Here is a 17,500-nt window from a genome sequence, read left to right on the forward strand (position 1 = left end):
CTATTGTTTCATGTGGCAAATTGTTCCACTCTCTTTAATTCAGTTGTATAATAACAGTGGTGATGATAATAAGGTAGAGTCCCACTTTAGCATCCTAAATTCCTGGAGCTATATGCACAGTATATTTCATGCATATTGCAATGCAGGCATGAAGTAAAACATATTACCTAATGATAATGATAACACCAACAATGATAGAAATGATTAATAGCATTATTATCATCATCATTATTATCATACCCAGGTAGAGCTGTTTGACAGAGCTCTGCCTTTACATCATTTATATCCTGTGTCATTCAGTCAGGCTTCAGTTATGCACACATACATACAATTACATCAGAGTGGACTTTTTTGTAGAAATTTGCCAGGGACACCTGTTTATTGTTGTGGATTCTTAATGTGCACTAAGTGTATGCTGTACACAAGACCTCGATTAGTTCATTGTCTTATCCAAATGACTAGCATCCAGACCACCACACAAGGTTAAGTGGGAGGGAAGAAAATACTGGTGAGTGTGGTATTTGATCCAATGCAAAAAGATTCTCTTGGGTCAGTGGTTGACACATTGCCACTAGACCATTACTTCTTGGTATCTATCAACCACATGACTAGTATACTGTTATCTATGTTATTCGGGTCTAATTTCAATTTTGGCTCATTCTAATTTGTCTGTAATTTGACAAACTCCATCACAGTTGAAATTTATATAACTGTGGTGTGGTTTTTTGTTAGGGTTGTGTGTGTGTGTGTGTGTGTGTGTGTGTGTGTGTGTGTGTGTGTTATTACTTTGAATCCATATCAGTTCATATGTTCATCATTTTTATCTCACACAGCAGTGACTCAAGACAGGGTTTCCCATTGGCATAGTGTGGGTTTATAACATATATCAGAGTGTAATGTCTGTGAAATTGCATGGAAACAGCAAACAGGAAGTAAACCAACACCACTGAAATATCCACAATATGTCTCATGGTGCTGTGGAATTCATGGCTTAAAACCTGGAAACAGAATACTCTAATACAGACACTTTCTCTGCAGTTGTATGATACACATGTAGTTACTGAATGTGTCACACAACACACACACACACACACACACACACACACACACACACACACACACACACACACACACAAATTATTATTTTTAAAAAGATTAACATCTCAACAAAGGTATTTCAGTTAAGGTTTGAAAAATACTCATGCTGAATGTACTGCAGAAGTTTTTTTTTGTTTTTCTTTTGTTTTGCGGTTGTTGTTGTTTTTTTTGTTTTTAAGGGGAAAAAAGAGAAAAGATGACGGGGAAAAAAGTAATGTCAGCAGAGTTGAAAGCTTTAATAATGTTTGGAAGCCAAAAGAAAGTACTTTCAGGTGTGTATAGTACTGTGCATATATATATATATATATATATATATATATATATATATCATTGTTGCTTGATGTTGCAATTGCTTTGATGAAAAATCGAGGTCAGCAGATGAACTAAATGTCATATTTTCATTGTCAAATCATCCTGTATTTAACTGATTTATTTTTGCCAGAACAGACCAGTCCTGACACCAAAACAGCAATCCCACAGTGATCCAGATTTTAATGGCAATCATTTGTTTATTCATTGTACTATTAAGGTTGTGTCTGGGAGGGTCTTTGTTTTATTGTTAGTAGATTTATAGGAGATAGATGTTGGCACACAAACAACAGGACTGGAGGAATCTGGTGAACGGCTTTTCTGTATGGCACCCCAATGACTGTTATTAAGAAGAATACATGTTAAAAACGGTGGGGAGTTGTTTATTGGCAGTCCTAGTATCAATGGGTCAGTTGTTGTTTTTTTTGTTGTTGTTGTTTTGGGGGTTGTTGTTTTTTTTGTTTTTTTTGTTGTTGTTGTTGTTGTTGTTGTTTTAGTTAGTTAGAGAGAGAGAGATGATGATGATGATTGCAACAAAACCAGAGTCCTGTTTTATATTAACATGTTTTTTTATAAGCTTTTTCATTGTCTTTTTTCGTTCTTTTAAGTATCTTCCCTCATCTTGTCATTGTTTTATTGCTTGGCTTCTTGTTGTTTTCAAACAAACAGGGCAGTACAGCAGAGCCGTATGGACCAGCCAGGAAGTATGGAGAACCGACAGCAGGCTGAAGAAGAAGGGGCCTGCGGAGGTGACCCAGTCTTTGCATCTTTTGCACTCGATCTGAATCAGTATCTTCCTGGGTATTGTGATGACAGTGCTGGGCCTCCTGCACTGACAGCCAGTAGCGGGGATGGTGGATCTGGTGTGTGCTTGCTTGTTTTTTGATGAATTGTATTTGATTTAATCTAACAGTTTGGTTTTATGGTGCAAGCAATGGCAAGCTCTATGCCCTTTTCCCATTCAACATTTATGAAGATGCAAAGCCTTCGTGGCACACTTGTGAAATCTGCTGATTTCTTTGAAAAAATAAATAGATTCTCAAAATTATTAAAAAACCTACAATGAATCTGAAAATTACCAGTACTTAAACACAAAGACATACATACAAACACAGATAGACAGATACTCAAGCATACAAGCACACACACGCACACACACACACACACACACAAACATGCACCCCTCTCACACACACACTGACGCATTCCGTTTTCATGTCAATTTTGCTGCATGCATAGTTGTTGTTTTTTTCTCAAGGCCTGACTAAGCGCGTTGGGTTATGCTGCTGGTTAGGCATCTGCTTGGCAGATGTGGTGTAGCGTATATGGATTTGTCCGAATGCAGTGACACCTCCACTACTGATACTGATACTGATACTGCATAGTATAATTCACAATTGTGTGATGGGTTTTCTGTTCCATGCCTTTGTTTCAGATACTTTAGTAATCACACATCAGGAAGACTTTCTCACCAAAATTCTCCCGAAATTTCTGGATTATGTCGACCCCATAGAATCAGGCCTTGTCGACACCCTGCGAGGTGTGGAAGCTCTCAGCTCAGAAGACGAGCAGTCTATCAGAGAGGAAAACACCCGCCGCAAGAAAGCACGCAAACTGTTGGATAAGCTCCACGATATTCCTGAAGAAGACTTTGCCCACAGCTTTGTGCCCAAACTAAAGAAGACGCACCCCCATGTGCTGTCTGGTCTGGTATTCAGGCCACAGGACAATGCTGACACCAAAATATGTATGCGTCATGCCATGAGAAAACGCATCAATTTGAAGAGACTGATCGACCTCCTGCGTGCAGCCAAGTGCTGTTCTATGGATGAGTATCGGTAAGATGATGTGCAAGTTTCATGACAGACTATAAAGACACCAGAGTAGTCAAACTAAGAGTGGACTGCTGAGGAATGCTATAAAGGGGTGACTGCATTATGGAATTAGTAATTCTTCCCAGTAATGATTTTCAAAGAGATAATGATAGGTTAGACAAACTCTCTACATATTTCTTTTGTCCCTCATCACATAATGCATTCACCTATCATCACACACACACATGCACGCACGCTCGCAAAGGATTACATTTGATGATGCTGATGTTTTGTGTTATCTTGTGTTTGAAAATAATAGATCTAACTTATTTATTTTACAAATTACTAAGGATTAGCATTGAATGAATAATTTTCCATCAGAATTTTATTATTTGAGCAAGTTTTTCCTGATTCTTCTGCCATATATATTCTTCTTCTCACATCACTAAACATGCCTGTGGTGCTTAAGTCTTAGTCCTGTCCATGGATCCTTAGCGTTGCAAGGCACCAGTAAAAATGATGAAGGGACTGAAAACCTGCAGACTCGTATGTACTTGTCAAGTTTCTGGATAGCATCCTTGTTTGGGGGTGGGTTTTTTTTTTATTAGTTTTGTTTTGTCTTGTTTTTACCCCACCATTGTGGCAGCCATATTCCATTTTGGGGGGTGTGCATGCTGAGTATACTCATGTTTCCATAACCCAGTGTACTGACATGGATTACATGATCTTTAATGTGCACATTTGATTTTCTGCCTACATATATATGGTGGTTTAGGCACCATTAGGTCAACACATCTGTTCAGCAAGGAGATGAGAGAAATCTCCATCCAAAACCCACCAGGCGCCATAACCAGGGTTCAAATCCAGGACCCTCACATTGAAAGTCCAATGCTTTCACCACTTGGTTGTTGTGCCCTTTAACTCTTTCTCCTTCTTTGACACTTGTTTCAGACGACTGATGGCAAACCAGTACTGTGGAAACAAAGAATGGGAGGAGGTGTTTGAGCTGCTGCATGTTAATGCCTCCAATCCTGACCTCCGTTCGGCCGTGGAAAATATGCTGAAGAAAAAGAAAATCGGGGCTCCAGAACGGTACCACGAATCAGCTGTCACAGGTTTTGTCTGCATGTGCCACTCATCATCTTACCAGCCATGTTCTCCAGATTCTGGCAATGCTGATGATGTGAGTGATGTTGGGTTTAGTTTGGTAATGGAAGTTTGGGGAGGAGAGAAATGCCTTTCAGTATTTTTTTTCCAGACATAAGAAGTAAGGCCATGATGCCTATGATACTAATTTTACCCTCTAAGAATCAAGCTGCTGGGTTTATAAAAGAATCCAGATGTGAACATCACCTGTCATCAAACTGTGATGATTATCACAGTGTAATTGTGTATGAGATATTGAAGAAAACCTCAAGAGGAATACCAACAAGAAAGTATACCAGCTGGTGTACGGCCTGACCAGCACCGAACAGAGATGAACTACACCCACACATGATACAGATGGGAACTGCCTCATTGAAGACCAGGAAATTCTAAAGAAGTATACAGAATAATGTTCAGACCTGTACAACCACAGACATTTGGCAGGGTATTGCTTGCTGCCTTATTGTCGACTTTGAGACTATACAACATCAGTGCCAAACTGATCAGAGCCATAGAGCACCTCTACAAGGCAACCAGTGCAGCCTACTTCAATGGCAGCATAGGGGAATGGTTCAGGACAATAGTCAGAGTCAGGCAAGGCAATCTGCTCTCACCTGCTCTCTTTAACATCGTACCTTGAGAGAATCATGACTGATGCATTGGAAGAACAGAAAAGAACAGTCAGCATTTGGGGCAGAACAATCATTTAGTCAGACAAACATCAGATCCTATGAAGATCTCCTAAACACAGTGAAGAAACACGAACTGAAGTGGTTTGAGCATGTTTCACAATCAGCGGGACTTGCCAACACAGTCCTGCAAGGCATAGTACAAGGAAGGAGAAGAAGAGGCAGACAGAAAAAGAAATGGGAGGACAATATGCTTGAATGCACTGGCCTGAGACTGAACAACACCCTGATAGAGACAAGGAACATGGAGAAATTGAGAGAACTGATTTCCAGGTCATCAGTGGTGTCTCTATGGTTTTGAGCCAATGGGATAGTCTGTGTGATGAAGAAGAAGAAGACTTGTGTATTTTTTCTTTCATGTCAGTTTGTCTTGGAAATATTTTCCAGTGTTCCATGTCCATTTGGGACCAAGGAGTAAGGTAGTATAGAGTGAAACAGAACTGGAATGAAAAACAAGGCTTGGTTGTGGGAAAAAAACAACTTTTTTTATGTACACACACACACACACACACACACACACACACGCACACACACACACCACACACTCACTCACTCACTCGCTCACTCACTTATGCATGTATACACACACACACACACACACACACACACACACACACACACACACACACACATCCAGAAAAACAAAAAAGAAACAAAAACTCAAAACGTCTTTTTAGGTAAATGTTACAGAAACAATTCTTATGCCACAGACAGGGTGCATCATTGAGATGTCAGATTTACCTGAATGGTATATGTACTCTACACTAACAGTTGGTACAACTTTGTCATGGAGTCCTTAATTACCATGTATTATTTCCATTCCATCATCTTTGTAATTCACTGTGTAATCAAAACAAAAATGTATGTGCCTGATTTTGTCTCCACTTTGAGATGCTAAAGAACAGACATGAAAGGGAACAAGAAAAAGCAATCAAACATACAGGAAATGTAAAATATATATATATTATTTTTATTATTTGCAAAGCATGCAGTAAAAAAAAAATCACAGATTTTGAAATCCCATTATTGAACTTTGTGAGGGAGTTGTGACTGATGTTGTAAGATCAACTAAATGTATAAAGTTGTACTTCTTTTGGGCAGAACACAGAACCGAAATCTTCATGGACTTTGAGAAGACATCATGAAGAAGAATCGTCTGGAACATACCCTTCCTCTGCCTTGTCCTCCAAATCTCTGGCTTCAGAACCCATCTACTCTGATTCTGGATATTCTGAACTGAGCATGGATGCAGTGATGCTGCAGCCAGCTTTGTTTTCTGACATTCAGCAGTTCCAGACAATGGCCCAAAAAGGTGAGGAAGTTTGCTTGGTTACAAGTTAGACTTTGATAAATAATCAAAAGCAGCACACACACACACACACACACACACACACACACACACACACACACACAAATATATATATATAGAGAGGGAGAGAGAGAGAGAGAGATGTATCTATATCTATATACATAATATTATGTATATCATCATTGTCATCATCATCGCACGGTCATGGAAGTCCATCATGAATGGTGAAGACATCAGTGACTCCACAGATAAGAGCACAGTGCAGATGCAGATACATAAATGTGGTTGCACTGTTGGCAGGCATTGGCAATAGCATATGATAGGTCTTGTCTCATCTCTTTGCAAGATTGATGCTTCTGGTCAACATATGGGTCATTCACCGGTTTTGCTGCAAATGGCAGTTAAGAAGTCACTGCCTCTCCACCATGTTTCAGAAGTTCTGTAGGGATGTTGTTGATACCTGTCGGTGATCAATCTTTTGACGTGCTTGATCATTCCTTTCTCCTCAGGAGACTCCATCCTACCTTTCTTTGGGGGTCTGTGGGGGAGCGATGGTCTGATTTCCCCCCTACCTGGATAAAGGAGAGAACAATCAGTTATTGACGGTGTTATGTCTGGTTCTTGGCCACTAATATTTGGGTTTCCCCGTCTCTGTTGGGACCTGTTTTTGTTTACAAGCCTCTTTTTGTTGACACAGACTTGTTATCTCTGACTTCAGATCCAGTCTCAAAATGTTTTTGTTTTGTTTTTTTCACATGGAATTTGGAACTGTTTAAAAAGAAAAAAAAAGAAAAAAAAAAGTTATATGTCATCTGTCTGTGTGTGTCTGTTTGTGTATCACTGTATGTGTGTATGTATGTGTGTGGGTTTTTTTCCATATCTAAAAATATCTTTATTCAATATCGGGACAAAGGGGAGGTTACCTACTTCCGGGAGGTTATCGGCCGTAGTTTCATCTGCTCCGCATAGGCGGATAGTAGTTTGCACAGGACAGGAATGTCAGACCCCTGCCGGAGTCTGCACTAGTTGGGTCACGGTAAGTATGTTATTTAAACGTAATTTTAGATAGAAAATTTCCTTTATTCAATATCTTTTCACAATAGTGAAATGAAATATGTAATGTGTTTCTGCATAAATAGATAGATTGACACACAGACAGACAGACAGACAGATGGATAGATAGATAGACAGACAGACAGACAAGGCTGTTGCAGAATAAAATGTAATTCTGGGTGACATTCATCTTGTGCAATGCTTTAAGTGTATACTGTGCATATAATAGTATATCTGTGTGTAGGATGGATGTATGGCATATGACTGACTGTGCTTGCAGTCTGTGGAATGTGTTCTCATATGACTTTTTGTCTACTACTGATTGCAGAGTTCCTGTTCAAATGCAATTATTTTATAGAATTGTGATATGTAGCTTATAGCCCACTATGTACGTGGTTATTAATTCTACATTTTCTGCCTGTGTTTTATCATGTGGGTTTTGTCATTGTTATTTTATCACAGTATTTTAGTCATCTAGTTTCATGTTGAACATCAGTTATGTGAAGTTGTTTTAGACTGATATGTTGCAGGAATTGTGCATGTGAAATATCAACAGCAAGATTGAAAATGGCTGTGATGAGCCAAGCTTTGCAAAATGGCTGTCATCATTTGTATATACAGTGAGTCAAGTGAGCCCTTTACTCATGAAGCTCTTCTTAAAATAATGAGAAAGTGCTGGAAGTCCAGGTCTACAGATGAGGATCACATCCACATTTCAGTCATCAAAACATGTCAACAGGATTGATGCTAACCAAATTCAATCAATTCTACCAATGTCTCATCTTAGTTCCATGTCAAAAGTACCATACAATCATTCTTAGTAAATTAGTTGTAATGTCTGCTGTTTTATGTCTACAGTTCAGTACAAAAAAGTGGAAAACCAAATCAACTCTGCAATCACGGCAACGGGAGAGATACGTGCTGACTTCAGGCGCCTGGAGAATGTCCGAGATGATGCACGCAGTCTGGCCAAGCAGGCAAAGGATGAGGCTCCTTCTGAGGCCACCAACCAGAAGCTGAAGTCACTGCTGCAAAGAGCAAGAGAATTGCTCTCAGCCATCCAGAGCTCCTTCAGAAACGTTCAGGAATCATGGGAACAAGTCAGCAACTTGGAGAGCTGCTTCACCTTTGCACTGCCTGATGACTGGGGGATGCTATTGAGGAAGCGCCATTATCTGCTGCAGAAAGAAATCCAGGAGTGCCAGCCTTTTGTGGAGAAGGCGGACAGCATATTTGAGGAGATTACCCCCTTCTGTCAGCCACTGCCTTTGGTGTAATATAGGACAGGCAGGGAGGGGTCAGTGGGGGTTGAGGGGGGCGGAACAGATTGTAGCTTATGTGTCACCCACTTTTTGCAGCTTGGATGAGGGTACAGAAAGATTGCTCATTTCTCAGCCAGTGTGTTTGGCACCGTCTTAATGGGTATTGAGGAGTAACTGGAAGTAATGATGATTGATTTGCTTTTGTCTGTTTTTTTTGTTTTTTTCCTTGTCTTGAGTTACCATGTGCACTGTACATGTATGAGTGTGTGTTCATCAATTTTGTTGTTGTTGTTTTTGTTGTTGTCATTCTGGATCACTTTGAGCAGCCCCCACCACTCCTTGTTATGTGGGATGGGGATGGGAGGCAAAAATTCAACTGGGTGGATGGGGGGCAGGGGGGTCAGTTCTGGCTAGTCATTCAAGGCCAGTCTACATACACCCTGGGGTTAACATGGGCCAGACAGATTCTAACCTGGGGTAAAACTCAACAGGGGTATGAATGGGCTGCTACACTGGGGTCTTGTATAAAGCATTCCAACTCAAGTGAGAAAAAAATGTTGTGTCATCAAAGCATGACAAGAACCAGCTTCTTTTTACTTTTATCGCTCTTTCATTGACTTTTTGTATGTGTGAGGGTTGGGGTGGGGGGTGGGGGGGGGGTGTAAGTGAAGTATTATTTTGACGTTTCTTGATTATGTGATAACAGTGCATGCTACTTCTGTTTCTTTTTTTTTTAATTTTTATTGTGCAACAAAAAAAGAAAAAAAAAGAGAAACATGTTATTCATGCATTAGTTGTTATTTGCTTTCTTGTATTTGCGATGTCTGTTATTTTAATTGTGGAGTATTTGTACCAGTATATGTGTAGTACTCCCCACCCACCAAAAAAAAAAAAAAAAATCAAAAACAAACACACAAACCGACAAAGGAACAAAAAACCCAACAAACGTTCATTTGTTCAATTTTTACCCTCTGTCTCAGGTTCTGTCTGCCTCCTCTCCTCTCTCTCTCCTCCTCCCTGTCTCTCTAACCCACTTGCAACAAAAATCTCACCATATTGATGTAATCATGCTTCCATTGGAAGAGTGCATCGTTTTGTGCAATCTTACCATATTGATGTTATCATGCTTCCATTGGAAGAGTGCGTTGGTTTGCTTTAGCTTATTGCTATGTGAATTTCGATCTACCATTATATTCGTTCATCGTTATTCCCAGTTCTCTTTTATTTGATATGTCTGTGGTTTGTTTTGTTGTTGCTGTTTGTTGTTGTTTTTTAATGAAGGAAGGAAAGAAAAATGAAACAAAGGAACAAGGCTCATTACATTGTTATTATCAGGATTTTTTTTCTAAAGGAATAAAACAAACAGCTAGAAAGAAAGAATGGAAAAGTATGAAAACAGAAATCAATCAAATTGGATTGACTGACACACAGAACACATTAATTAAAAGCATTAGTTGATATAGTACAGCACATGAAAATGAATTATCTTCATGTATTGTCAGTTTTAAATCACTTTGAACAGGACTTCAATTGATTCAATCAAACTGAATATAAATGATTTTAGTTACGATAACATATTGTGAATTCTTTTAAATTCAAAAATAGTGCGTATGTGTATATGTGCTTGTATATGAGTGTGAGAGAGAGGGAGAGAGAAAGAGTCACACACACGCACGTACATGCACACGTGCACACACATACACACACACTCAGACGCATGCGTGCACATGTATACACATGATAAGACATGATACAATGATTTATGTCCTCACTCTTTGGATGGACAGAACAATGCAAGATAATGAACAATTACATTTTAAAAAATCAAGTTAGATATATTCGCAATGCGATATCATCATAACAAATAGAGAAACAATTGTTTTTGAATTAGGAATACAAATGAAAGATAGAGACAGACAGACAGGCAGTCTGAAGGGAGTATTACATAATCATGAAATATATAATAGTTTTATTACCAGCTAAGATTATAAACACATATAAACAAAATTATTACTTCTTTTCTTCTTCGTTCATGGGCTGCAACTCCCACGTTCACTTGTATGCACACGAGTGGGCTTTTATGTGTATGACTGTTTTTACCTGCCATGTAGGCAGCCATACTGCGTTTTCTGGGGCGGGGGTGTGCATGCTGGATGCGTTCTTGTTTTCATAACCCACCAAATGCAGACATGGATTACAGGATCATTGCCGTGTGTATTTGATCTTTTGCTTGCGTATACACATGAAGGGGGTTCAGGCACAAGCAGGTCTGTACATATGTTGACCTGGGAGATTGGAAAAATCTCCACCATTTACCCACCAGGCACCGTTACTGAGATTCGAACCCGAGATCCTCAGATTGAAAGTTCAATGCTTTAACGACTCGGCTATTGCGCCTGTCAAAGTTATTTCAAACTAAACACACTAATACATTCTGAAACTGATATACAGTTGTACTAATACGCAGTAGACAAATAAAGTCATGTTAGACAAATCTCCTCTTCTTCTTCGTTCGTGGGTTGCAACTCCCACATTCACTCGTATATTACATGATCGAGTGGGCTTTTACGTATACGGCCGTTTTAACCCTGCCATGTAGGCAGCCGTACTCCGTTTTCAAGGGTGTATCCAGTTTAAAAATAAAGATGTAATATATATGGTGCTATTACTTATATGATTAGTTAGACCAATCCTGGAATATGGAAATGTAGTATGCCTCCCCCCTCCACCTTAGAAAATTAGAAAACATATATATTGACTTAATGGCAAACGTGCAGAGAATATTTACCAAGCAAATTATAGGAATGGCTTAATTATACGTGTGTCCTGCAAAGAGACAACGTAGTTTGAAACTTCCAAGCCTTGAATATTGCAGGTTATAGGGGGTAACATGATCGAGACATAATCGTGAAATTTTGAATGGACATAATGATAAGAGCACCACACAAGATCTTTTTACTCATACCAGGGGTCATCTACAAAAACTGACTTATGATAAGGATGCGTGTGGCTTCATCAAACTCTCGGGAAGGAAGTAGCACCACGTACAGGAACCATGCAGGGGGCATTGATGATGGAGTCTCCCGTCGGTCCGACGGATGAGTGGCCAGGCAGGCTTATCTGTCGGTGTGTGTCCTCATATGGGAGAAGAGGCCGATTCTGGATGTGCAGCACTTCCCACAGGTGTTGCAGGGGGAAAAGCCTGGTTGCCTGACCAACACAGGTGACTTTTTTTTTTTAGTGAGGGGAAATATTCCCAAATGCAAGCGACAACATCCCTGACTGAAGAACTCATTTGCACTGAGGACTGTCAACACCTGGAACAGCCTTTCAACACATGTCGTTAGTTTCAAAACTGTCAACACTTTCAACTGAAAACAGGCTCGACAAGTTCTAGCCAGACCAAAAAATTGTGTTTGAAAATTTTCTGGGCAATTATACAGTATTACAGGTAACCGGGAGTGGCGCACATAAGCGGCCAGAAGTAGAGTCCGATGAAGAGGCACCCTAGGGATCTGTATCGGAAATAAACTCTGGGTAAAATAACCGGGTACCTGCGCACTCGCATGGGGTCAGCCCGATACTCCCCCGAGTCGATACTCCCCCGGCTCGTTAATCCCTCTCAAAAAGATCCAAAAACAAGCAAATACACATGTAATTATACAGTTGTGACTGACAGTTGTGGGCTCGCTACTGCCTTGTATTGCAGTTGTAGTTACACGGGCCGTATTACACGGACTCAGACGCTCTCCGTCATCATGACTCAGTGTATGTACGGGGGAACGCTCTCTCTCTCTCTCTCTCTCTCTCTGTGAACAGAAACATCCTGTGGAGTACTCTAATAAAGAGTGGCGTACATGGGAAGTTTTACATGGCTGTGAAAAGCATCTATGATTCTTTACTTGTATGTGTTCGTGACAAAGGCATTTATTCAGACTTTTTTTCAGTGTCCAAGAGGGGTTAAGCCCACAGCTGTTTTCCTTTTTCATCAATGAATTGGCAGTGGAGTTATCCGTCAAAGAAGGGTAGACATCAGTCGCGTGGAATACAAATGATACCTGGCGCAAGAGAATTGTTCTTAATGCTATTTGCTGATGATGTTGTTCTTTTGTCTGACCACACCCATAGGGTTACAAAATCACCCCTCCCTTATTTCCCTCATATTCTACCCCCAACCCTTCCCCAATGTCCCCCTTCCCCACTCTCTCTTCCCAACTCCAACCCCCTATCCTACTCTCTCCCTCCCTCCACTGCCTAACCTCTTCTATATGACCTGGCACAAAACAAAATAAGGAAGAAAGACCACACATTTTCCTCTACAGAACAGAGGAGTAGAGTTATTGGGTGGGATCCCCACAGAGATCGCCCTAACTCAGAGCTAATTTTTGCTAACATTTTTTTCACTCCAAATGCCACCCAACCAAACTAAAATACTCATAATGTCCTGGTGTGTCCACTTTTAACAAATTTTAGTGTATTTCCTTGTTTCAATTCTTTTTGTTTCCCGAAATTTTACTGCTTTATCAATGATACTGAAGCCCTATATTCATGTCATACAATGTTCTTGCATAATTTGATACGGCATGATTACCATATTTTCGTGGTTTTTCACCCTTTTACAAAAACAAATCTTACATAATTATCTTATTAACATAAGACGTTACATGACAAAAAGATAAGGTGTGATACATCACTAAAGTTACTCAGCTGTTCTCAGCGTGTATGCTCATTAGCAAACAATGCTTTACCATCGTGTCAAACCGCATGTGAAGCGGAGAAATCAAATGATTATGTCGTTTGGGTAAAAAAGCCAATGGGTTTAGTTGGAAATTACTGCCCTCTGATTAACAGAGGGAACATCCACCTTCACTACCCTTTGTGCCAATATTCAACAATCGACTGAGTCATTTCCGTTCTTCACCACCCCACCTTCCTGTCTTTCTCTGTCTTGTTAGTTCATCATCAAGATCAAAATGTAATTTACTCGGTCTTTAGGATATTGTCTTATTATGCACGGAATTGAACATATCTAATCATCAGTGGCTTAAAAAGACGCCCATACATAAACAAACAAATATAAATCTATCTCTATGCCTCCCTCACCCCTCTCTTGGTGTGTGTGTGTGTGTGTGTGTGTGTACCGAGAGAAAGGGAGGATTGGAGAGAAATATCTATGTATTTATTTGGTGCACGCGGGTGCGCGCATGTGTGTGTGTGTGTGTGTGTGGCGGGGCGGGGGGGGGGGGGGGGGGGGTGGAGGGGGTTGAAGTCACTTATTATTCAATCCCGTGCATGACAGGACTTTATCCATTAGACTGAACATTACACTTTGATCATGATGAAGAATTAGACATAGACAGGAGGGTGGTGTGGAGGACAGATATTACTCTGTCAGTTGTCGAATATTGGCAGTAAGGGGAGTGAAGATGGATGTTCCCTCTGTTAGGCAAAGGGCAGTAATTTCCGACCAAATCATTAGTTGTTGTTTGTTTGTTTTTTCCATAACGACATAATTCTTTGATTTCTCCGCTTCACGTGCAGTTTAACACGATGCAAAAACATTGTTTGCTGATCAGTATGCACGCTGAGAGCAATTGAGTAACTTTACTGATGCATCACACCTTATCTTTTTGTCATGTAACGTCCCATAATTTATAATCTTATAAATAAGGTAATTATACAAGAATTTTGTTTTTGGGGGGAGGGATTAAAGGGCGAAAAAAGCAACAAAATATGACAATGATGCCAAATAAAATTATGCAAGAACATTATATGAAATGAATATGGGGCTTTAGTATCATTGACAGGGGGAGGTGGGTTACAGGAGGAAAAGGGGCAGTTGGAGAGTAGGACAGGGTGTAGGGATGGGGGAGGAGGGAGGGTAGAACCATGTGGGGGATGGGAGAATAGGATAGAGATGACAGGGGGAAAGAAGACGTGGGGGGCGGGGGGGATTTAGGGGGGGGGGAGATGGGGGTGGCAGGGAGAGTAGGACGGGGGAGAGACAATAGAATGGGAGCGGGGGGGAGTTGGATGGGTGGGAGGGGATCACACCCAATACTTCTATTCTCCCATTCTTGGAAGGAGAATGTGTGCTCTTTCTTCTTTCTCTTTTTTGAGAAGCGTCTGCAGGTGATTAGGAGGTAAGGCAGTGGAGAGGGAAGTCAGGTTGAGGGTAATGGGAGTAGGAGGGTGTGCGAGGGGGATAGTAGAACGGGGGAGGGGGAAGTAGCGCTGGGCGGGAATGGGGGCGTGGGAGAGTAAGACAGGGGGTATGAGGGGTAGGACAGGGGGATATGGGGTGGGGTGTAGGACGGGGGAGATGGGGGACAGGGGTAGATGGTAGGGTACTGATTTACATAGAAGGGAGAGAGAAGATAAGATTTTTGGTGTTCTTCTATCTGAGAGTCATATTGGACAGAAAAAGGGGGGTGGGGTGGGGGAATGTGAACTGGATAATGGGAAAAGTTGCCTGAGTGTGTTGTGTGTTCCGCTGTGTGAGTGCGCGCGTTTGCTTGCGTGCGTACACGCTTGCATTTGTGAGTTATGTTAGACAGTCAAGTATGGCAGTACCTCGTGTTTAAGTGTGAATTAGCAACGAGAGAAAAGATTACAAATTCATTGTCTCGAGAAAGAGGATAGGGTGGCGAAGGGGGAGACGCTCACTCAGTCTGGCTCCTCGACAAAGCCATTATTGTCGTCAGGCGGGGGCTTAGTAGGTGGTGTTCTAAGTACTTAAATCAGAACAGGCACTACCGAACGCCACCGAAGTGACTCAGCAGCAGTGCAGGGTCTCCTCTGGTGTGTGGCCTCCTGGCGACCTAACATCGATGGTTCCCTGTGGACTGCGGGCGCTGGGACTGCGACAGACGAACCCGGGTGTGGCTGCGCATGGGGAACTCGGAATGAGCCGTTTTGGAGAAATGCCACTGAAACGGTACAGATGATGAGGCAGCAAAAAACAACAACAATAAAAACCGAAAGAAAGAAAGGAAGAAAAAGAAAAGAAAAAAAGAAAGGAAAGGGAGGTAAGAGAGGAAGGCATGAAGAGAGGGCGAAACAAAGACAATGGAAGCTGACATCGGGAAACTGACCAACCGTGTCATGCATGTCATGTGCCTCATGCACACGTCATTATTTTGGAAGAAAACGCAGTAATGATTCTCCCCTTACTTTTCTTTTAACTTTTGTGTGTCAAGTATTGTTGCTACTGTTTTCCAGGGATGTTTTTGTGTTGCTATGTCAATGTCGTTGCCATCCGTATTATTACATTACTTTTGGTTGGTTGTTTCTTTTTCTTTCATTCTGATCATTTTTTAGGGATGGGGGAGGGATGAAGGAGGTGTGGCAATAGTGGTAATGGAGGAAATTGTATAGCCTAGTCCTTGTAATGTAGGTGAATGAAAATGCTAGCTGCTGCTGCTACTGCTTCAACTACTTCTACTACTACTCTTGTAGCTTTCGCCTGTTCTTTTCTTGATGATTAAATGTCATGGTCATCCACGGACAGTCTATGTTCTTATTACACATGTTGTTGCTGCTCACTACTTACCGTGTCCCTTCGTGGTGGTGCAGGCTGCATGGGGCGCGACCTGAGGACGTGTGTGGCGGTGGGGGCCACCTACTCAGAGGGCTGCTTCAAGTACAGGTGTGACAAACGCGAGCTGTCTCACGTTAGCCTCTCCTACAACCTGGAGCAGTACGAGTACGGTGAGTGTTTCAGTGACTCTTTTAGTCGATCTATCCCCGTTGGGTTTTTTTTTGTTTTTTGTGGTATGTGTGTGTGTGTGTGTGTGTGTGTGTGTGTGTGTGTGTGTGTGTGTGTGTGTGTGTGTGTGTGTGTGTGTGTGTGTGTGTGTGTGTGTGTGTGTTTCAATCATTACACGAGAAAATCGGTGTAACAGCTACCGTTTTAGGCGGGTTCAAAAAATGTGAGACAACAGATAGATGGATCACTGATGTGCCGGAGATCTGTTAATTGCATAGACATACTAAAGGATGGAGGTAAACCTGTGACAGCAGACAAATTTTTAATGGGGCAGTAACATACATAAATTGGATCTATACACACACACACGCACACACACACACACACACACACACACACACACACACACACACACACACACACACACACACACACACACACACACACACACATTGATACCATCCTTATCGCCATCGTTGAACTGATGTTGGACAGGGTGTGAACTGAACGGACAGTGTGTGCCAGAGAACTACACTTACGTCCAGGGCTGCCGAACCACTCAGTGCCAGAAACGGTTCATGAATGTCGGCTTCTACATTGTTTCCGATGGTCAGTATACTGCATGTGATAAAAAAAAATAATAATAACTCTGCAAATACAAATAGTGTACTGATTTTCGTTTTTGTTTTGTTTTCGCTTTTTGACACTTCTAGCCCCTACCCTTATCACCTCCCTCTCCAGATCCTGTATTGTATTGTGGCCCTTGGCTGATGCCCAATAAAACAATGTCGCCCCCGCCCCCACGCCCCTATCTTCCCCCGTCTCTTTGTGTGTGTGTGTGTGTGTGTGTGTGTGTGTGTGTGTGTGTGTGTGTGTTTGTGTTTGCCATATTTCGTGAACGTTTCTATGCAAATGAATGGATTCCAGCAAACGTACTGACGTGATGACTGCGTGCAGGCTGTGAGATCAACGGGCAGTGTGTGGACGTTGGGCATACATTGGTGGACAGCTGCCGCACCTTCAACTGCACGGTCAAGGACTTCAACGGCCTCAAACTGCTCAACATCGACCCCATCAAAATACGTGAGCGCGCGCATTACATTCACCTCCAC

General features: G+C 41.5%; 2 protein-coding genes across 2 annotated transcripts in view; both read left to right on the forward strand.

Annotated features, from left to right (window-relative positions):
• Nucleotides 1–10,291, forward strand: part of LOC143292857 (uncharacterized) — an 11,053-nt gene extending 762 nt beyond the window's left edge. Inside the window, exons 2-6 of the mRNA XM_076603486.1 lie at nucleotides 2,077–2,270; nucleotides 2,843–3,245; nucleotides 4,173–4,404; nucleotides 6,158–6,368; nucleotides 8,277–10,291. Coding sequence (XP_076459601.1) covers nucleotides 2,096–2,270; nucleotides 2,843–3,245; nucleotides 4,173–4,404; nucleotides 6,158–6,368; nucleotides 8,277–8,695 — 1,440 coding nt within the window. The 5' untranslated portion in view covers nucleotides 2,077–2,095 and the 3' untranslated portion in view covers nucleotides 8,696–10,291. The remainder of the gene's footprint in view (nucleotides 1–2,076; nucleotides 2,271–2,842; nucleotides 3,246–4,172; nucleotides 4,405–6,157; nucleotides 6,369–8,276) is intronic.
• Nucleotides 1–17,500, forward strand: part of LOC143292035 (uncharacterized) — a 30,025-nt gene that overhangs the window by 10,613 nt on the left and 1,912 nt on the right. Inside the window, exons 4-6 of the mRNA XM_076602205.1 lie at nucleotides 16,256–16,390; nucleotides 16,884–16,997; nucleotides 17,346–17,471. Coding sequence (XP_076458320.1) covers nucleotides 16,256–16,390; nucleotides 16,884–16,997; nucleotides 17,346–17,471 — 375 coding nt within the window. The remainder of the gene's footprint in view (nucleotides 1–16,255; nucleotides 16,391–16,883; nucleotides 16,998–17,345; nucleotides 17,472–17,500) is intronic.

The sequence above is a fragment of the Babylonia areolata genome, chromosome 18, assembly GCF_041734735.1.
Source record: "Babylonia areolata isolate BAREFJ2019XMU chromosome 18, ASM4173473v1, whole genome shotgun sequence".
Lineage (NCBI taxonomy): Eukaryota > Metazoa > Mollusca > Gastropoda > Neogastropoda > Buccinidae > Babylonia > Babylonia areolata.